The following is a 21,491-nucleotide window of genomic DNA, read 5'->3' on the forward strand; positions in this document are numbered from 1 at the left end:
CGATGTTGTTTTACCCAAATTTCTAGTGGATTTGCCAGTTGTAAGAGTGGAGCAGGCCCGAGTGATAGATTGTGTCCGAACGAATTTTTAGAGACAAAGAGACTACTACGCGGTAGTAAGCTCAATGGCTGAGTCCCAGCTTTGTTTCAGGATCTGGAACAAATATTGCGTTCAACTAATCGACTACATACCACTATTTGCACTGTCAAGTGTTCCAACTCTGGTCTTCTACAGACGGTGGCATATTCAAAGCACGATCAAAAAACACTTTTGGTATAGAACAAGCTATCTATGCAATTACAATTAAAACAAAGAACACCCACCAGCCATAAAATCTATATACAACCGCCCAAACCTAGTACCTACGACGAAATCCTCAACACCGAAAACGCCAAATTGACCAACAGCCCCGCCACCACGGCCATCTGCCGTCTCTTACTAAACACGCCCTCCTCCCTCATGAGAAATATGGCCACGGGCCAAAAGAACCCAATCGCCATGCCCACAAACATATCCTCATAGCTCCCCGCGGGGCTCCCATCCGCCAGCTCCTGCCCCTGCCCCGCACTCTCATCAATCCACCGATCCTCCAGCAGCCTCGCATTCTCCTCCTCGTCGCGCGAGTACCCATGCAACCGATTAAACTGCATCCGCAGGCTCGCCACATCCGCCTCCGAGAACCCCGCCGACAGCAACCGATCGAACCCCAGCGGCTGCGGCAGGGTCGTGCGCGGCGGCGCAACCGCCGGCTCCGGTGCCGTCATCTTCTCGTTTGCAGCCTCGGCCGCCAGCTCCTCGTCCGTGAGCACATCGCCGACGCTGCAGTGGATGTAGACGGGGCGGGCGCGGGCGTCGTCTGCGGCGTCGGTTGCGCGCTCCTTGCCTTTTCCGCTGGAGGCTGGCGGCGGCCGGGGCGCGGCGATCTGGGAGGCGAGGGTGGCGGTGTCGGGGAGGACCTTGCCGGCGTAGATGAGGCGGAGGCGGCGGCGGGCGTGGTCGGGCGGGAGGGTGTCGCGCAGCTGCTGCTTGAGCGCGGAAACGGTGGTGGTGGCGGCCGACGGGACGAAGAGGGGTGTGTCCGGGAGGGCGTTTGTGAAGCGGATGGTGAGCGAGAGCGGCGAGAGGGCCTCGTCCTCGTCCGCGAGGGGTATGGGGGCTGCTGCTGTGGCAGCGGCGGAGGGCTCGCCCATGGTTGGGTTTGTTGTGTTGTGGGATGTGTGAAGACTCGGGATATGTCGAGATATCTGCTCAGCTCTCTCTCTCTGCTCTCTGTTTGCTCTCTCTCTGCTCTCTGTTTGCTCTCTCTCTGCTCTCTGTTTGCTCTCTCTCTGCTCTCTGTTTGCTCTCTCTCTGCTCTCTGTTTGCTCTCTGTTTGCTCTCTCTCTGCTCTCTCTCTGCTCTGTTCCGCAGCTCTCTTCCTCTTCCCAGAGCTCAGATGCCCGACTCGCCCTAGCGCGTGTCTGCGAGGTGTGTGCAGGGGTGCAGAGTCACGTGCAGCCAAACCCCCCCCCCCCCGGGCCAAAGCTAGCTCTTGCAACTACGTAATTGGGCATTTGCGGTGACAGGGCGCGTGCGGGAACGCAACGTCAGCCAGGTCGGTCCAGTCCACAGCAGCGAGGGAGAGACACAGACAGACAGAGACAGACAGAGACAGACAGAGACAGACAGAGACAGACAGACACAGACAGACACAGACACAGAGAGAGACAGCCAGAGACAGAGACAGACAGAGATCCCCTAGAGCTGCACTCTGCACACTGCACACTGCACACTGCACACTGCACTCCATACGCTCACGCCGAAGCAATACTCGAAACTCGAAACTCGAAACTCGAAACATTACCATGGCCCCGCTCCCGCCAAAGCCTGCAGAGTCGCCCAAGAGGATCCTCTTCATCCACCCAGACCTCGGAATTGGCGGTGCTGAGCGCCTGGTCGTCGACGCAGCTGTGGGTCTCCAGGATAGAGGCCACGAAGTCACAATCTACACCTCCCACTGTGACCCGCGACACTGCTTCGACGAAGCCCGCAATGGTCTCTATAAACCTGTCCCCAATTGCTCTTGATGTCTCTACAGCTCTCTCTAACTATCCCATCCCTTGACAGGCACCCTGAAAGTCCGTGTTGCTGGAAACTCCCTCTTCCCACCAAACATCCTCGGCCGCTTCAGCATCCTCTGCGCCATTCTGCGCCAGCTGCACCTCACGCTGCACCTCCTTCTCACCTCGGAGCTCCAGAACTACGACTACATCTTCGTCGACCAGCTCAGCGCCTGCATCCCCTTCCTCCGTCTCTTCAGCCCCACAACCCGCATCCTCTTCTACTGCCACTTCCCCGACTACCTCCTCGCCTCGCGCACCAGCGTCATCAAATCCCTCTACCGCATCCCCTTCGACTACCTCGAAGCCCTCACCACCGGCCTCGCCCACACAATCGTCGTCAACAGCGCCTTCACAAAGTCCGTCTTCCGCACCGCCTTCCCGCACATCGCCACCACCCCGCACGTCGTCTACCCATGCGTCGACACGGCCCCCCCGCGCCCGCGCTCCGGCGGCACAATCGAGCCCGACCCGCAGCTCGCGCACGACGGCCGCCGCATCCTCCTCTCCATCAACCGCTTCGAGCGCAAGAAGAACATCGCCCTCGCCATCCGCTCCTTTGCCCTCCTGTCCCCGCAGGAGCGCTCCGCAACGCGCCTCGTCCTCGCCGGCGGCTACGACTCCCGCGTCGTCGAGAACGTCGCCTACCACGCCGAGCTGGAGGCCCTCTGTGAGTCCCTCGGCCTCAAGACTGCGACCTCGAAAAATATCATCAGCTCCCTGAGCGTTCCCGAGGAGACAGACGTGCTCTTCCTCCTTAGCATCCCGGCAAGCCTCAAGACGTACCTCCTCAAGACGGCGGCCCTGCTACTGTACACGCCCGACCGCGAGCACTTTGGCATCGTCCCGCTGGAGGCGATGTTGGCGGGTATTCCGGTGCTTGCTGTGAACTCCGGGGGGCCGCTGGAGACGGTGGAGGACGGGGTGACGGGGTGGCTAAGGCCGCAGGAGGAGGCGGCGTGGGTGGAGGTTATTAAGACTGCGTTGTTTGGGATGGAGGAGGGGGAGCTGGCAGAGATGGGGAGACAGGGGAGGGGCAGGGTGGTGAGTGAGTTCTCGAAGGAGAGGATGGCGGAGAGGCTGGAGGGGGAGTTTGAGGGGATTGGGAAGGTGCGGGGTGTGAGTCTGTGGCCGTGGATGCTGCTGGGGCTGGTGGGCGTCGTGGTTGGAGTGGTGGCGGCCTCTGCGGTTTAGAGGGGGAGGGAAGAGTGGGGGTAATGGGAAAGGAGTGGAGCTTCTGGTGGGTTGGGGCTTGGGCGGAATTGGAAGACTACATATATTTACTATGTACTCTGTTTAGGTAGCTCTACGAGTAATCAAATATAATACTCATCCATATGTCTCTTTACAATGTATTTCGATCGTCCAGTATACAGTGAAGCTAAATGCCTTTACGTAGCCTACCTAAGATAATATAGCTACTGCTTAGATCCAAAAGCTAGCTCCCACCAAGTTTAGAATATGGCGGCTAATTTGATAGGGTCGCGATGATATCTCTACTACTAACCGAAACCGTGCCTGTCCCATGTATGTATCTATCCCATGCCTTATGTACATAATCCCACTCACGCTATAAGTAACCATTAGAGTTGTGGTGCTGTCGGTTGATGTTTGAAGCTTGGTCGGGTTAGTGTGTGTGTGTCAATGATCGAAATGCAATAATTTTGGTTTAGCGTGATTTGGGGCTATGGGTGCGACGTTGGGGTAGTAAAGCTGCTAGTGTGTATTGCGAGAACGGAAGGACTGGGAGAGGGGGATGGTTTAGAGGAGCTTACTGGTTGGAGGACGCGTACTATGTGGGATGGGATTACATGTAGTCTCGTACCCATCCCCTACGAGCAGCAAGCTGCTCAATTCCGCTCTACCCCACCGACGGCTGGCTAACCATGTCTCTTTTTCCATTTCTTTTCATCGCCTTCGTCTCTCCCCTTCCGTCCTTCTCCCTCCACTTTCACTTCCATCTCTATCTACCTTCTTTCCTCCACATTCGTTCTTTTCATCCATCTCCATCTCCTTCACCTCCATCCTTAGATATTACCTCTATTACCTTCTCCGCCACTATCTTCTCATCCTCCCCCCTCCACCATCCTTTCCATCCCCATCTTCACTGCCGTACTTTCCTCCATTTTTCTTTGAGACTACATGCACACATGTACTAACACTGAAACAGAACAGTTTAAGAAAGTGTCTTCTGAGCCTTCTGCTAGTGTTTAGCAGAGAGAGAGAGAGAGAGAGAGCTTTGTCCATTATGGGGGTAGACAACCACTGTCTCGAGCCCGCCTTATGTCGGGATGCTTGGTGTGGTTTGATGCTGATTTGGTGTATACCGGTGGGTTGTATATCTACGATAATCACTATGTTGTTGTCGAACCACATCAACGCATGCCAGAGTAACCAAGGCGGGAGTACGTAGGTAACTGCTGCGTCTCGATCCTGCTTTACGTGGGATGCTTGGTACGGTTTGAGAATGATGATTTGTCTGGCTGTGATAGATTATTATTATCAAACCGGATCAGTGCATGCCAGAGTAAGCGGGCTCATGAGACTGGATAGAGTTCCTACTCCCACAGTGCCAGTTCGAGAGTGTGTTTTCGGGATATCTGTCACACAATTGGGTATCTCCCTCCCTCGATCGGGGCTAACTTACGGTTTGAGATGAATACTCGTGGACTCTGGGGTTAGAATCAAAGTGCTTGTAATTGGCATGCAACTGCAAGCAGCTCCTTGGAAACGGTGGAGAATAGCGGAGAATCATGACTAGCACAGGCTCTTGGTATTTTCTTGCCTGTCAATGGCTCAGACAGGCCATTGCCCAGAGTTGAGCCCATCAACTTGTTCAAACTCGTAACAGTTAGCACTCGTATTGAGGTTCTATTTAACTCCCGAATTGGCTCCAGAATAAGAATCAGATTATGACGGGCACGAGATAAGACTTGGAAAAGTCTCATCTCGCCTTGTATCCTTTAAAGGGAAGTCTCGAGGTTTTTCGTCATATTACTTTAGGGCTGGAAAAGCTCTACAATGATACGATATGTAATTAATCTAAATAAATGGTCTAGGTTTTCTTTATTTTGGGTGGGAAACCGGGATTGGGAGGTGTATTTATGTGAGAGGAAAAGGTCAAAAAGATCTCAAGACTTCGAGTTGTCTCGAGGCTGGAAGCCTCGCCTTACCTCCTGTCGTCTTTTCTTGTCATCCCACAGGTCTCGAGATATTACGTCCCAGACGAGGTGAAGACACCTGGAGAGAAACCCAACTTATCATCAATCACAGCACATTGTTATTTCACTTCACGTCGCATAAGTGGCGTATGTGTTGGTGCATGCCCTCGAAAGGAAACAAGTACGACAGCGAGGCCGGGATTCGACTCCCACTACGGAGTAAATAAATCCACCTTTTTGTTTTTTTCTTCCCCTCCGCCCCCCTTTTTTTTTTACCTCTAGCTTTTAAAGCGTTGAATTAAAGAGTGAACCAGAACAAGCTTACAATTTTTCTTTTACTCATCAAGTCCATACAATAAAGTTCCCGATTGTTCACAAAGATCATCTCTGAAAACAAGATTGTCTATGTAGCTAGAACATGTATGTTGAATGTGTCCCCACTCCACTTCTTTGACGTCGGCCAGTGCACCCTTCTCCCTTCCTCCCTTCCTCCCTTCCTCTTTAGCTACCGAATACAAGTCCTCCTACTCACTCGAGACTCCTTCTTTTCCTTCGCGGAAGACGAACTACGATGGGGGGAGAGGCCGTATAGATCCATGATAGGGATCCGGAGGGGGGAACTACAGCATCACCCCCCCCCCCCCCCTTAACCCCGCCAGCCAGCCCCGTTATGGCTACCGGGCGCTACTCTCCTCTCTGCCAACCAGGACTCTCAAGAGCACTGCCCAGTTATCTCACCGTCCCAAAATTAAGCTTACCCTGGGCATGAGAAATCGGAGCAATGACGAGATTGGGTTGTCAAAAAAAACCTGGCCAGCGCTTCCCGGGATACGGTGCGGTCTGTGCCGGCTGGTGGTAGGGTGGAAGGGGAGAGAGGGAGAGAGAGCGCGAGTGATAATTCGTGATCGGATAACTCTACTACTCCGCGTTTGCACCTACACTCCAACACACCAAGATCCAAAAACGCACTCACTGCGCAAAGATCTGATTATTGTTATTGCTACTACACTGACTGCCGCAGCGGTTACCACGGTGGCAAGAACGGCCACTGGAGGAGAGGGGGGGGGGGGGGGGAGATGGAGTATGAAGAAGAAGGAAGAGGAAGAGGAAGAATACGCCCGCAGAGAAGAACCATCTATGCCCCCATCAAGACAAAAGAAAGAAGGAAGAGGAGGAAAGGAAGAACAAGAAGAAGAAGAAGTCATAGAATAACAATAAGAAGAAGAAGGAATCCGAGCTGAACAGCAGGACGATAGGACATACCGCAGCATCCTACAAACCGCCAAAGAAAAAAGAAGAAGGGAGAAAAGGACAGAAAAAAAAACCCCATCACACCGGCGCCCCCATCCCATCCCACGTCTCCAGCACCACCCCCATCGCCTCCACCCTCCCCCGATACTCCTCAAACCTCTTCCCCACCTCCACGCCATTCCACCTCTCCCCCCTGCCGCCCTCCGCCTTCTCCAACACCGGAATCCCAATCTGCTCAATCGCAAAGCTCGCCGCCACCGCGCCCATCGCCGCCGCCATCACAAAGTTCCCCGGATACCTCACCAGCCCGATGGCCACGCCGCCAATAAACGTGTTCCCGCCGCCCGTCGGGTCCACAACCTTCTCATGGTTCGGGCCCCCGTTGCCCTCGCTGTCGTCGGTGCTGTAGTAGGCAGGCAGCCAGACAGGCTCGCGCCCGTGCGAGGCCACAAGACACCCCATCTTGCCGCAGCGCACGATGGCGGCGCCCGTGTGGTGCGGGCCGATGCCGGCCGTGACGAGCTTGGCGGTGAGCGCCTCGATGGTGGCGCGCGACGAGTTGTCGGCGGGGTCGTCGATGCCGTAGAAGCCGGCGAGCTCGGCGTGGTTGGGCGAGACGACGTGCACGAGCTTGAGCGTCTTGTACCTATTCCGCCCTCACTGTGTCAGCCACACCAAGTAGTAGTGGGGGGTTGGGGTTGGGGGTGGGGGTGGGGCTGGGGGGCGCACATATCGAGCCTGTGCTCGGGCGTACACAGGTCCGGCACGGGCTCCCAGATGAATCTCGTCGCCGCCCCCGCGCCCGGGCGACAGTCGTCGAGGAGGCCGCACAGCTCGTAGGCCACCATCTGCGCGCGCACGGGGCTGCAGATGAAGTGGATTGTCTTTGCGACGACGAGGCGCGCGGCGATGAGGTCGTCGGCCTCGAGGCGCTTCTTGGGCGTCAGGTAGCGGAACTCGCGGTGGTCGTTGGCCCCGTAGCTGTTCCAGCCGCGCGTGGTCAGGCGGTCGTGCGTCTCGCGCAGGATCAGGTTTGTGTCGAGCGCCTTGAGCTGCGCGCGGATTGCGGGGGGGAAGTCGCGCCCGGCGTCGACGATCCAGCCGATTTTGTGGGAGTGCGGGGGAGGGGAGAAGAGGCGGGCGCCGATGATGCCTGGGTGTGTTAGTGGGGGGAGGAGCAGGGGAGCGGGGGAGGGGGCGGGGCGGAGGAGAGTACCGTAGGTGCCGGCGCCGCCGACGGCATCGCGGACGACGGTGCGGGCGTTGGGGGGCCCGGAGTGGATCTCGTCTGTGTGTTCTGGGGTTAGTGGGGTTTAGTCTTGGGTTTCCTGGCGGGGGTGGATTGGGTCTTGCTATTATGCCTCTGCCAATATTAAGCTTGTATGGCAGGTAGGAAGTAGAGCAGAAACAGCAGGCATATAGAGGTACAAAGCAGCTCAAGCTGTACAATACAATACAATACAATACAATACAATACACCACAGACTCCAAAAGGAAAAAGGCAGATATAATACATACCAATGATGAACATGCCCAGCGTCGTGAAATCGACCGGGGGAGCGCCTATTGCCATGGCACCGCGCGCACGCAGCCAGTTCTGATATGGGACGCCGGAGCTCTGCATATCGGCTGCTGTGGGAGGATCTGGGAGGGACAGGTAGGAACCTATGGCTGTAGATGTGTCTGGGGGGCCTGGTTTGGTTGTGGGTTGAGTTCGTGATATAGCTTCGTTAGTCCGTTATGATTGTGGTCTGGGATAAGGCACAGTGGCAGGGATTGGGAGCGAGTGATAGCGGCGGTGGTGACACAGCTGCGGGTGGGGAGGAGCGCAAGTGGGAGACTTTGGAGACTTTGGAGAAGGGAAAGGAAGAAAGCTTTGGGGGGTGGGGTTGAGTAGATGCACATCTGGGTGGTCTTATGTCTCTGGAATGGGTTATTACTTTGTTCTATGATCTATATGTGCATAGTTTAGCTACTGTAGATAGTCTCATCCGCCATAACAAACTCTATTCTGTGTTGCCCGACTACAAAAGCAATTAATTCCAGCTCCCACCGCAGAAATCAGACGGAACCCACCCGCTCCCACGACGTCACCCAACCCCGCGTGAGCACATGACTGTGGCTGACACCACCGTGGCGCCCACCTCCCCGTGGCTGCCACTCGCACCCAAACAGGCTAGCGGCACTCCTTTCCCGTGCCTCCTCCTCTGTGTAACCCGGCACCGTCTACTTCCCACCAAGTCTCCAACACCACAACAAACCTGGAATCCTCACACCTACGCATCTCACCGCCAATTCCCACGAACACGTCCAGCGCAGGTCAGAAACAACTCGTCTCCCAGCACACACATATATATATCTAGGGGCCACGCGCGCCACTACTTCCAATCCACCAGCACCCCCGAAAGCTCACCACCGAGCCCCCAACAGCTCCAAACACCAATTGGCACCCCCCCCCCCCGTGCCATGTGCGCTGATGCATGAACCCACCGACCGCACCCAGCAGCGGCCCTGTCGCCGGCCCCCCCAACCCTACCCCCACCCGCAACCCGCACCCCCATCCGCCTCCGCTACCAAAACGCTCCACGCCCCCGCGCCTCCGCCGCCGCGGCTTCACAATCGGCACTGACTCCTCCTCGTCCTCGTCCTCGTCCTCCTCCTCCAGCGGTAGTCCCGAGCGCACGCTCTTTGCTGCGCCCCCGCCGCCCCCGCCGCCGCCGCCGCCGCCGCCCCCCATGATGCAGAGCACGGCGACAACCGCGGCGCGGAAGCAGCGCCGCCGCGGGAGAAGCCTACGGAAGACGGCGCTGCTGCGGCCGGGGAACGGGGTGGTGCTTGGCGGGGGGGCGCCGCTGCTGCAGCCGCCGCCCGCGAGTATGGGGGGTGGCGGCGGTGGGGGCGGTGGTGGTGGGAGTCTGGCGAGTCGGCGGAGCGCGTCGCCGGGGCTGAAGTTGGCCACTGCGGCCACGGCGGCGAAGAAGGTGAGTGCGGTGTATGATAGTGCCGACGACAGCGAGGGCGGGTTTGGTGTTGGCGGGGGCGGTGGGAGGATGGCGCAGAGGGCGTATCCGGTGAGGGGCAGGTCGGGGAGCGTGGTTGTTGTGATGGCGAGGACGAGGCAGGAAGAGATGGATAGTGCGGCGGATACGGCGTATTGGGGGTGGGTGGTGCTGGGGGCGACGTGGGTCGTGTTTGTGGTGGGCATGGGGAGCGTGTTGGGCGTGTGGGAGTGGGCGTGGGATGTGCCGGGGGTGAGTTTATTCCTTTGATGTGGTTTTTTGTGTGTTTTTGGGGAGCTGTGACTGACGGGGCGTGTGTACGGTGTGGTAGAGCCCGTTTGCGAAGGGCCAGCAGGAGCAGTACGAGGGCGCCTTTCCCATCGATGGGTATTATCCGGCGCTCATCATCTTGACGTGTGTCATGGCGTGGGTGTGGGTCGTGGTGGCCTGGGTCGGCATGAAGTATTTCAAGCATGCAAAGATACAGCCGAGAGACGATTTTGTGAATGTTAATGTGTAGTTTTTTTCTTCTCCCTTTTTAGCTTTTTGTGTTTTGTGTGTTTGTGTGTTTTTGCTCTTGTGTTCGTGTTGTCTTTATTTGTGTTTTTTGTTGTGGTTTGTGAAAAGAAGAGGAAGAGGAAAGAGTGTGTGGTGTACTCTTTATATACTCTTTTTTTTGTATCTTTTTTTGTGGCTCGGACGTAGGTGTAAATAGTACTTATACATGTGTTGGAGTGTATTTTTGCAGCGAGTGATGGGTTGTTTATTGTTCTTGTGTTTCGGTGGTTAGTGCTTGGTTCCGGTGGCCCCACTGAATATTAGGCTTTCCTGCGTCTGTGTTGCATTCATACAAGTAACTCTTAGAGGGCTTGTTGTTGTAGTTGAAGCTTGTGACCATCGTGCCGATGAGCGTATGGGTGGGTGGGAGGTATGCGGTTGAGCACCAAGTACCGGCAGCAACTTTAGTTCCGTCACGATCATTACTCCCACCCCCACTTCATTCTACACTGAAGATCCGCAACACTCATCTTATTTCCGACGCGCCAGCACCAGCTACTTCATCCAGAGGTAGCTCGTAGCTCTCCAGCTTGGGGATGGGTGTCGGTACGCGGTTCGCTAGTAAGTAAGTAATCATCGAGTGATACCGCATGACGCACTCATCACGGGCGGTCACTCGCACTCCTTGGCATTCTCAACTGCGGGCCCGGGTGGAAAGCATACAAGTAGGCTCACACCGTTTATCTCAGCTTAGCCAGATAAAACGCCGAGAGGTGACTGGACGGGTATTTGGCACCTGTGCTCTCTTCAACGTCGCAGGTATTCTTTATCTATCTCATTGGGTTTATCAACAGACCTTCGAGAGAAGTTCTAGCTACATGTAGCTCGCTGGATGGTTGCTTGTTTGGTCTGGAGATTATCCTCGGGAGGCACGGGTGTCGGTGGTGGTGACTTCCTGCGGTAGGTGGGAACGATCGTACGAGTACTTATGGCTAGTTGTAGCTACATGTAGGTACGCACGCTCCCGGATCCCCCTTTCGAATTCCTTCTGATCAGACAACTAGCCCTTCTTCCCTAAGACGTGACTACAACCACATTTTAGCGGACTCGTGAAAATCATCTTTAGCTATCGACTTCTTGAGCTCTCTGGCGGGGTTGGGCGATGGTTGACATCAACGAGGTCCAACATCAGATCATCTCCCTCTACAACCATAGCATCGAACATGCTGCTCCACAAAACTCGGAATGGAGCAGTTGTCAGATTGCAGTGCTCAACCTGCCCTACCCTTCTTTCCTTCATCGGGGTCAGCTATTCGAGTCTTAAGCACGCTTCAAGGTAATGATTCAGACTCGGCTACAGTAGTAGCTAGCCAAACTTCAGCACCTGGATGAAGAACTTTCAGCATGACCCTGTTGTGCTAGTCGACGTCTGCTCAGTGCATGATGGTCTGTCCTATGTTGGAGCGGACTTGAAGGGAAGCCCGGTGGGGAGATTAACATGTTTAAGAAGGCAGCAGCTTTGGAGCTAATTAGAGATATAAAGCCACCTAGTGGGGAAGAGGCAAAAGCTGGATTCAGTGCATTTTGCCGGGGCGACAGCTGTCACTGGTGAGAAGACCATACAAGAGACGATTACAGCCACGGAACCCTGTTGGGATACTAAATTATCAAGGCTACAGCGCTGCGAAGCCTCTAACAAGATGCTGTATAGTGTTGATTTGCATGCTTATCAACTCTACCTTCTTCATGCTCATCTAGCGCAAACTGATCTAACGATGCAGCCTAACATCACATACTAGTACCTTAGTTGAAGCCCGGGAGATTGATCGAAGGCCTCTTATACCGCCGACTGTCTACTACCCTTGTCGGGATTACCGTTTCTTTATCAGCATGAAGCCTCAAACTCAACCTGGATTAAACTAATTACAGGGCCTACATATACGAATAAACCCCTGTAATAATCCTCATAACTTTAGGTTCTTGTTTGACCAAACCACATGAGAACAAACTGCCACTATATATCAGAGCGGTGGATAGCTCTTCTTCTCTTGAGCTATGAGCGCCTTCAACATCCCCCCTGTAGCTGTCGCTAGAGGAGAGAAAGACAACTCAGGACGAAAATACTTAAAAGTATATCCTTGGAGTAGCTGCAGCTGTAGCTAGACTCGATTTCGAACCTACTATTAGGTGGCAGTATGGACTATGACGCCATTTAAGGCGATACATAATAATCTTTCGAGAAAGTTGGACCTCACACAATTCCAGCACTGTCGAGAAGCAAAGCCACAACTTCGTTCGGCTTCATGGATGTTTCGATCAACACCGTCTAAGGGAACTGGAAGGTTTTATCATATTAAGGAACAACCTTCTGGACGTGAATGTGGAGCTCTCTTGGTAGGCAGATATATCTACAAACCAAGAGGCCCGTGAGCTTGAATATAATAGTAAGCTGCAGTTTCATTAGCTAAGGCGGGCCTATTGAGGCAGCTCACGCCAGGCCATGAAGTAACTTATCGCCACCAGACTACAGTGCCTCTATTGGGCGGGGTGCAGGGACAGATTGTCTTCCATTTTACATCTCTAACTACCAGTAGTCAAAAAGAGCTTATAAGTTAAGCCCAAGAGCCATCATCACTCGAGGCCTTACCTGGAGATATCTGCCTCAAGGGGCTTTAAGTTATGCGAATATATGACATAATTATGTTAGATTATGCTAGCTCTACTCATCTCTACTGCTTAGATTATATAGAGGTGACCATATACTTCTTAGTTTATTTATAGCAGAGATCCCTCGATACTAGAACAGCACCCAAACCCGAATACTCCCTGAGTGTTAGTGAATGCAGGTAAATTCACACTGGAAAAAGGTGTATCTTTTGCCTTTTTCTAACCTACCTTAGCAGTTCAGTAATCATTATCACACAGCAAATTTTCTTAGATGCCTAAAAGGCAAAGGAAGTCGAGGAAGTTGCTTTTCCTCACCGTTAGTAGCCTTTCTCATGTTCCTCAAAAGCCTCTGACTGTTTAGTGCTGGTATTCGGCGTTAGATATTTATAGTTCCAAGACATGGTGTGGTGAACAAGCCAGTGTGGTCCAACGAGCCACTTCGAGGGAGGACGAGAAGAGGGAGTATTGATTGGAATCCTCTCCCAAAGGGGGTCTGCCCCGCGTTGCCCCAAACTGCGTCGAGGTATGAGGCAACTCGATCTCGTAGACCGCACCAGAGCGAGTTTATCGTCTTAAAAACAGCTACTTGATTATATTAGTCTCAGGGCCACATATATATTAGGAATAGGCACGAGTAATGACTTAATCCGGGACAGGGGGAACGTAGGTCTCCCAAGTCTGACCCATGATGGGTGTTTTAAAAGAAGGAGAGGAGCCAGTAGAGAGGCCCCCCCCCGGGGGGGGGTTGAGTCTCTAAGTTGTTTTGTAAAAAGGAACCCGGTATATTTACTATAGATCTCACTGGGAGGGCCAGTTACGAAAACCACCAAAGAGATACGAAAATACCACACTACAACACCAGGCGGGGTATGACCAATGTAGAGGTATCTTCAAGAATGCATTTAACTCTGAAAGAAGTACAATTACGAGATACCTTTTCTTATACGTATACAGGCTGTCTGGGAGGCACAGGAGAGCTCGAGTTTTCTTCTCTTTCGGTAGTTTCTCGTCTCCGGCAGAGTGTTAAAGAACTCATAAAACGGGCCTAAATTCTGCCTGATGTATCCTGTTCGTAGATACTGACTTTAAATTCAATTGAGAAAGGAAAAAAATAATCCCCTGCCTAAGGTCCTTTTCCCTCCTGATTTCCCTCCTACTTACTACGTACCACCATTTTCTCCAAGGTGTGAGTGAGGTGAATCCGGGACGAAAGTCACCGAGTCTGTGATCCTCAAGACTGTACATACGTCTTTTCACATTAAGTAGCTGGAGTATTCTTGTTTACGCTTTCGTTAGTTCGTGGAGCTTTGTTTTAAGATTGTTTGTTCGTATTGTCTCATCTACGTATTCTAGTAATTTGGCGGTATAAGCTTGTTCTGGTTCACTCTTTAATTCGACGCTTCAAAAGCCGGAGGTAAAAAAAAAAGGGTAGAGGGTAAGAAAAAAATAAAAAGGTGGATTTATTTACTTTGTAGCGGGAATCGAACCCCGGCCTCGCTGTCGTACTTGTTTCCTTTCGAGGGCATGCACCAACACATGCGCCACTGCTACGTAACCTGAAATGACAATATGCTGGGGTGATGGTAAAGATACATAATTGAAAACAACGTCCAAACTACACAATAAAACGTTTAACAACTTGAACTTGCCATGATCAACAAACCTTAGCATGGATTAAGCTCCCCAGCCATGATAATATAACCAGCGGAAGTTTTTCAGACATTGTTGACTAGGTACTTGCAGGCTCCAGTGGTCATGAACACACCAATACTACGCAGCTTATAATAAACACTAGAGATATGATACACATGCGCGAAGAAGTAACGGCCTAGCTAGAGCTAACTCCCGATACCGTCGTCGACGATGTGGTTCAAGGGAGAGATGAAGCGAAGATCTATATTCCAAAACCCGTCTTAGAGCTTGGAGGCTCGTGAAAGAAAGAAAGAGGTGCCTTTTCCGGATTGTAGGATTGGCGGAGTCGAGAAGTGCAGCCGCGAGAGGGAAGGGGTGTTGGTCTTATTCCTCATATTACACCAGCTAGCTGAGATTGAAGCTCCAAATTCGCCCGCAGACCAGTCCTGGACCGGACTGGACCACTGAAATCATGGTGTGGTGGACTGCCGTCCTCTGCAGCGGACTACAGTCCGACTGCGGACCGACTATGACTGATTCTGAACTGTTACTTATAACTGCACGTGTGGAACTTCAACTTTTTCTAGCCAAGCCAATCCGACGACGCCAAACTTTTGGACGGACTGGATGGACAACAAGGACTCATGGAATCTTCATCTTCATTCATATTGATAGGGCTCAGTGGAGCTCTTCCTTTTTTGGTTATAATAATCACGGAAATACTAATTTCATTGACAGTGGTAGCGTAGGAATACAAAACAAGATACTTTGGATTCATACAGATAACAATAAGAACTCCGTTATTATACACTGGCTAGTACATGTATGCGGTCCATAGCCCGTCCAGTCCGTCCAGTCAGTTCAGTCCGTCCAAATGATTGACGTCAGGCTGTCTTAGCTGGACGACTGCAGCCCAATGCAGTCCAAATAGTCCGCCCTAGTTTTTGAACGATCTATAGCTGGCTTGGTACAGTCGACCGTAGCCTAGAACCCAACCGCGAGTAGTTCAGGAGTGGCATTAGCAGTTACGATACACTCCGGCCACGACAGGATCGGAGGAACACTGGTTTGTATGCATATACATGCCACTGTGGAGTGGTGCGCTCATGGACATTATGGCACTTTTTTTCCTCTCCAGAGCTATGGTAGTACAGTATGCTTCAATGGCTGTCTCCATTCCACACATGTTGCGCAGTTGTTAGGTTCCAGAAGTTGGCAAATTTTGTCCGAGATAACACAATGTGCGCAATCTATTAAGTGGTCGGTCGTAATTAGACCCAGGTGGCGAAGGACCCAACGAGTATCTGGACCGACGAGTACCGGATGAACAGAACTCTGATAAATTATTAATAAAAATGTTTGAATGGGTGAGCCAGTGAATGAAGCACAACTCGAAGAAGAGTTGGCCCTGAACAAAGCTACCCCAAATCACCAGTCGAGTTGAGCTTTGTGGTGAATAATGGAAACTTCGAGACCATCTTCTGAACTGTGGTTGACTTGTGCCTAGGGCCAAGGGATAATCTCCTGGTTATAACTTTTAAATAAAGCGAAATCCCCTCATGGTATTCGGTCATTTATAACTTAAACCCCTGACGCCCAGGGTCTTTAAATGTATTGATCACCAAGGTATTTGAGTCCTGTTTGTGACTTAACTGGAAATTAATTAAGACCTTCGGCCTATTAGAATTGGCCGGTCCTCTTCTCATGCATGATAAGCTTGTTTTCAAAGGTTAGTTTATAGCTTTAATAAGGCAGTCAAGGGCTTTATGTTCAGAAGCATAGATCCGAGATCAAGTAATGACTGAATAAGGCTTGTGGTTCTATGAACTTTGACGGTACTCTAGAGTAGTTGGAGTGCCTACAGTCGAGGTAAATATCTTGGCACACGCACCGACTTGCCTGGACCCTAACATGCACACTAAATTCTTGGTGATCCGGCGACCAGACCAAGCTTATCGATAAGACGGCGACTTCACGTGAACCCCTGCATGGAAACACAGAACGCCGAACAATCCGCGGGGAACTCTTGTAGCCTTAGTAATCCCTTCTAGAGAGCATAAATACTGCGTTTCATCCCGCATTTCTTTTCAAAACATCAACCCCGCATTATTACCACTATCATCATGTGTAAACCCGCAAACTGCAATGCCTGTGGTGAGTACTTGATCTTAACCTAGCTTCTTGGTGTGTGTCCATGATACTGATAAGACTCTACAGGCAAGAAGAGCTGGTGGGGCTGCGGCAGCCACATCCCCAGCGTCATGGACTCGATCCCGAAGGAGGAATGGTGCACCTGCGAGAAGCCGACCGGTAGCGAGTACCCTCCGAAGGCGAGCTAGAGGCGGCCCTCAAACTCGGGCAGGATGCTTTGAGGGCTTTGCTGTTCTTACGGTATGGAGTTAAGTGGCAGTTGGTTTGTGCTTCAAGGTGGGATGGGAGGATTTTGCTCTGTGGGTTTGGCAATTTTTTTGTATGTTGAGGGTATCAAAATTAAGAACGATATCCTGAGAACTTATGAAATCATTGAAATCTGCAGTAGGCGTTACTTGTAAGAATCTAAGCTTTGCTTTAAAGCAACGTGCAATACAGGCCAGCAACCGGTCCGTTGAGCCATGGTAGGAAGTTCCCGCAAAACTATATGACTATATGTAGTTTGATTCTTCTGAAGATCGTTCGTAATGCCAGAGGTTTGTTACCTTTGTATTCTAGTCTTGTATACCCGAGAATCACAAAGATACAATTTGCTGTCAATATATATCCTTGCCTCTCATGTTCGAGATTCAAGAGGACCAATAATTGATTTCCGCGAGCAAGTACCAGGCGAAATTTCGGAGTACTAGAAGATATTTGAGTTAGATTTCCGGCCAAACTTCGTATAGATCATGTGGTTTGGACCTACAGGTGTCGTTGAGTAGATACTTATGAGCCTCTAGCCCTCTCATATTTCGGCGGTTGTGTGATGTGGTGCTTGCTGCTTTGGCTGTAAATTCTAGTTTATCAAAGGTTGAAAGTTTAGGTAGAAGACTAAACGGTGGTTGGGGAAGAAGTACGGAAGCTGTGGCTCCACCAAGGTGTCCAACTCTCTCGCCTAATCCTACATAGTGCCATGACACAAAACAGGCACCTATAAATACACTCGAATCCTTACCCAGAAAAATCTGGGGGCTTCGGCGTAAACAATGTCTACACTATGGTATTCCTACAACAATGGACGTCTCTTCTAATGGTAATGAACTATATAACATGAAGACACCTATGCTGTAGCAATTCTTTAAGGCGCACGAAGTTCCAGAGAGCCGTTGAGTGGGACAAAGTAACAGACATACAGCTGTAGGTCTTAGAAGAACTTACTTGGAGGGTATCTAGAGCTATTAAACATATGTATACAATTAATGAATTAAACAAAAAAAAAAAGAATATTAAACATATGTGAGAAACAAATATTAACATTTTCTTAATCGGGGTGTTGTTATCTTATCTGGTACGAATTATCAGATAATCTCTTATCTCCATTGTGACTTGCGCCCTAGCCCTAATGACATATGGAGCCCCACATGCCAAGCCCACACAAATTCACGACACTCTACACCCAGCAAAAATAATCCCCCTCAACACCAAGTAAAGTATCACGACGAATCGCCAACGGACAGCCCGCTCGATCCAAACTTCCCTCAACAAGCCCTAACACCAAAAACCTAACAACCAGGAAATATGGCTGACGCTGCTGCCCAAGGAGGACGTGGTGGTGGATTCGGAGCTCGCGGTGGTGACCGCGGTGGTGACCGTGGCCGTGGCCGTGGTGGACGCCGTGGACCCCGCAGAGGTGCTAAGAATGAAGAGAAGGAATGGCAGCCGGTCACCAAGCTTGGACGTTTGGTCAAGCTCGGAAAAATAAAGAGCATGGAGGAGATCTACCTCCACTCTCTCCCCATCAAGGAGTACCAGATTGTCGACTTCTTCTTGCCCAAGTTGAAGGATGAGGTCATGAAGGTATGCTTGAATTCCTTTCCGATGTTTGGATTCAATTGGTTTTGGAGGATTGGGCGCGGGGAGCTCTAAACAGAGGAGCGCTGGGAAATGAAAACTGGTTTTCTTTTTTGGGACATGGGAAAGGACCAACCACTAACATTATACCATTTTCCAGATCAAACCCGTCCAGAAGCAGACCCGTGCCGGTCAGCGTACCCGTTTCAAGGCCATTGTTGTCATCGGTGACTCCGAGGGCCACGTCGGTCTCGGAATCAAGACCTCCAAGGAAGTCGCAACTGCCATCCGTGCCGCTATCATCATTGCCAAGCTCTCCGTCCTCCCCATCCGTCGTGGATACTGGGGTTCATCTCTCGGAGAGCCCCACTCCCTTGCTGCTAAGGAGTCTGGAAAGTGTGGTTCCGTCACTGTCAGGGTAAGCTATAAGATCTTAAAACGTCCGACGTGATCTGTGACGCTAAAACACTAAATAGTTGATCCCTGCTCCCCGTGGTACTGGTTTGGTCGCTTCTCCCGCCGTCAAGCGTCTCCTCCAGCTTGCTGGTGTCCAGGATGTTTACACCGCCTCCTCTGGTTCCACCAAGACCCTTGAGAACACCCTTAAGGCTACCTTCGCTGCCGTCGGTAACACATACGCTTTCCTCACTCCTAACTTGTGGAAGGAGACCAAGTTGTTGAGAAGTCCTCTGGAGGAGTTCTCCGACGACTTGAGGAGGAAGGAGAGGTATTAAGCGGTTGTTTTTTCCGGGTTAGGGATATTAAAAAAATGTTAAAAGGGTTCTTTGTTTCTTCTCCAATTCTAATTAATGATGCGGATTCCCGTTCAATGATCCCGTCCAACGTGCCATGTGATTTTTGAAAACAAGGGTGTTTCTACGCCCCCATCTTACCGATATGGCGACAGTTACTTTGGGGTTTGAAAGGAGGCGTCTGTATTCGAAAATAATGTTTTTAGGACTGCCATTCAGTTTACTTGTAGCTGTAGCTCGGGACTGGCTGAAGATATTGGATCATTTTTATGTTCCATCTCTGCTGTTACCCCTAGGGATGTTAGTTTTAGTAGATTTAGGAGTGCCTTTATAGACCTTAATTTGTTAGCATAAGCGGAAGGTATCATGATAATATTTCACGCTTCGGCATTCTTTCGAGCACAGGGTATCACTCGGCCCAAATCTCGTGAACCCAAAAAAACTGGGTATTATCTTTCGTTCTCAAGCTAAGTTAATGCCGTATCTCTTTGTACTATGAATATAATGTCAATAGGGTGGAAGTACTATCGGTACTCGGTATAGTATATGAAATCTACAATCTCGAGTATTAAAACCTTTAGGGCTGAACACTAGTTCTTGGTACTGTTTTTCTTCAGCCATACTAGCTCCAAGAACACGAGTTATTGGATCAAAGGCAAGAATGAAACTCAAGAAATTTTCTCGATATAGAGCTTACCACAGGATAGTTTGTCCAGAAAACTTGGATTTCATTTCCTAACAGAAACCCATCCCAGTTCCATGCAAAACCCGAGGAGTTTTACACCAAGTTTAAGGATAAACAGTATTATTGATACGAATATCGTTGCCACCTCTGCTCTTTCTCTAATTCAGTACAGTCTGTCAACATTCAGACGAGTACCCACCATACTATCACGTCGTAACCATTTCTTGTGCCAGATACGATCGATTGCCTGAAACTGCATCATGGTATCATCGTAGATATTAGCTATTGTAAATCCTTTAACAAAACTAATTGTACAGCAGTTTAGCAGTAATTTTGGTACGTAAAATGAACAGAAAAGAAGAAACCGTTTCAAAACCCATCGTCGGAGAAAACACCCACCGGTCTTTTACTCCCGTCTGCGCCTTCCCTCAGCCGGCGAAACGCTCCTGCTGACACTCCTCTTGTCCCTTCCTCTGGCCCTCAGCCATTTCTTCATCCCTAGCTCCAATTCTCTCTCCAAGTCCTTGCTTGGTTCTTTCCTGTGGATGAAATTACAGAATCCTCCTCTTACACAGCCTTCTCCGCTGTTTAACCGACAACAGGCCTCCCTGAAATCCGTAACAGGCGATAGTTCACAATAGATAGGACGCGCCGCGTACCATCTCGCATTTAGCGCGTCGCAAGCCGACTGCGCGTCTTCCTCATATTTGAAGCGAGCATAAACATTACCGATCAGGTCTATAGTGCGTTACGCACCCAGTTAGCTTCATGTGCCTGTAAATCAGGCCCTAGCAACCTCTCGGCGTACGCTAAAAGGAGAAAGCATAAATACATACGATCGTTATTGTTATCGCACACGACGACCTCCTCTACCTCGCCGTACTTGCACATTTCGCAGAAGAAGTCCTCGTAAAAGGCGTCGAAGTGGTTCTGCAGCTGACTGGGGTTCATCTTGTTTTTGGGATCGAATGCCGGATTCTGGTAGAGGTTTGGGAGGAGAATTGTTTGCGAATATGAGGGCTTGACGTGTTTTCGGGAACAGCGGTCGCCATGACGGCAGGCGCCGATTTTGTAGTAAAAGGAGCCTTGTGTAAAGTTAGTTATACGAGCGAAGGGGGGCAGAGGAAGGGATAAAGATGTAACGTACAGTTAACCTTGTCCTGCTCGGTACCGAAGATTGAAGCGAGATAGTTAGCCATGGTCTTGCTACTCTGATGGTGATGCTATGGGTGTGGAAAATTTCGTGAAGTGTGAGGCAACGCGTGTGGTTGTTGAATAGAAGATGTGGCGATCGTTGCAGCTAACGGAGGCTGAAAAGGCCAAGCATCTGAGTCAGCCGCACAGCTAATCACTCGGCGGAAATCCACTAACAAAATTGCTCTAAGCCAAAAGCAGCCAGTTACACACAAGTCCAGACTCATATTGCTATCTTCCAAAGCGTCAACTTTTGCGATTAGTCAATACATGCCTCAGAGTAAGTCTCTTGGATACTTATGTACGTTCGGAAAGGTAACTCACGGTTTAAGCATGGTTATGAGACTCTCTCGGCCTGCTTGAAGGCGTAGTAATAATGACTTTCTCCCGCCCATAAGTCCAAAAGTGTTCGAGCTGCTCTAGTTGATCATTGATTTTGTATGTAGATAGCAACAGGATCTTAAGTCGAACTATAATATATATTACTGATTATACGTATACTAATATAAATCATTTGAGGTGTTTGATTGAGCATCCGCTATTTTAGAACTCTTATTCAAGGAAAAACA

The 21,491-nt window shown here is 50.9% G+C and overlaps 6 protein-coding genes across 6 annotated transcripts; 3 read left to right on the plus strand and 3 right to left on the minus strand.

Annotated features, from left to right (window-relative positions):
• Positions 1–362: 362 nt before the first annotated feature.
• H6S33_002550 (uncharacterized protein) lies at positions 363–1,190 on the minus strand (the record flags this gene model as incomplete). The annotated part of the gene is made up of 1 exon (XM_044833899.1): positions 363–1,190. One exon carries the CDS (start codon positions 1,188–1,190, stop codon positions 363–365), a length of 828 nt encoding a protein of 275 aa, XP_044692711.1.
• Positions 1,191–1,844: 654 nt separating this feature from the next.
• On the plus strand, positions 1,845–3,293 carry H6S33_002551 (uncharacterized protein; the record flags this gene model as incomplete). Its single annotated transcript, XM_044833900.1, has 2 exons — positions 1,845–2,034; positions 2,107–3,293. The coding sequence occupies 2 exons, from the start codon at positions 1,845–1,847 to the stop codon at positions 3,291–3,293; spliced, it is 1,377 nt and encodes a 458-aa protein (XP_044692712.1).
• A 3,296-nt stretch (positions 3,294–6,589) lies between these two features.
• H6S33_002552 (uncharacterized protein) lies at positions 6,590–8,135 on the minus strand (the record flags this gene model as incomplete). Its single annotated transcript, XM_044833901.1, has 3 exons — positions 6,590–7,157; positions 7,241–7,799; positions 8,030–8,135. The coding sequence occupies 3 exons, from the start codon at positions 8,133–8,135 to the stop codon at positions 6,590–6,592; spliced, it is 1,233 nt and encodes a 410-aa protein (XP_044692713.1).
• Positions 8,136–8,991: 856 nt separating this feature from the next.
• H6S33_002553 (uncharacterized protein) lies at positions 8,992–10,030 on the plus strand (the record flags this gene model as incomplete). The annotated part of the gene is made up of 2 exons (XM_044833902.1): positions 8,992–9,762; positions 9,842–10,030. 2 exons carry the CDS (start codon positions 8,992–8,994, stop codon positions 10,028–10,030), a joined length of 960 nt encoding a protein of 319 aa, XP_044692714.1.
• A 7,988-nt stretch (positions 10,031–18,018) lies between these two features.
• Positions 18,019–19,025, plus strand: H6S33_002554 (uncharacterized protein; the record flags this gene model as incomplete). The annotated part of the gene is made up of 3 exons (XM_044833903.1): positions 18,019–18,297; positions 18,452–18,709; positions 18,768–19,025. 3 exons carry the CDS (start codon positions 18,019–18,021, stop codon positions 19,023–19,025), a joined length of 795 nt encoding a protein of 264 aa, XP_044692715.1.
• Positions 19,026–20,134: 1,109 nt separating this feature from the next.
• H6S33_002555 (uncharacterized protein) lies at positions 20,135–20,927 on the minus strand (the record flags this gene model as incomplete). Its single annotated transcript, XM_044833904.1, has 3 exons — positions 20,135–20,466; positions 20,565–20,813; positions 20,876–20,927. The coding sequence occupies 3 exons, from the start codon at positions 20,925–20,927 to the stop codon at positions 20,135–20,137; spliced, it is 633 nt and encodes a 210-aa protein (XP_044692716.1).
• Positions 20,928–21,491: the final 564 nt, after the last annotated feature.

The sequence above is a fragment of the Morchella sextelata genome, assembly GCF_020137385.1.
Source record: "Morchella sextelata strain SCLS chromosome Unknown scls_13, whole genome shotgun sequence".
NCBI classification, from domain to species: domain Eukaryota; kingdom Fungi; phylum Ascomycota; class Pezizomycetes; order Pezizales; family Morchellaceae; genus Morchella; species Morchella sextelata.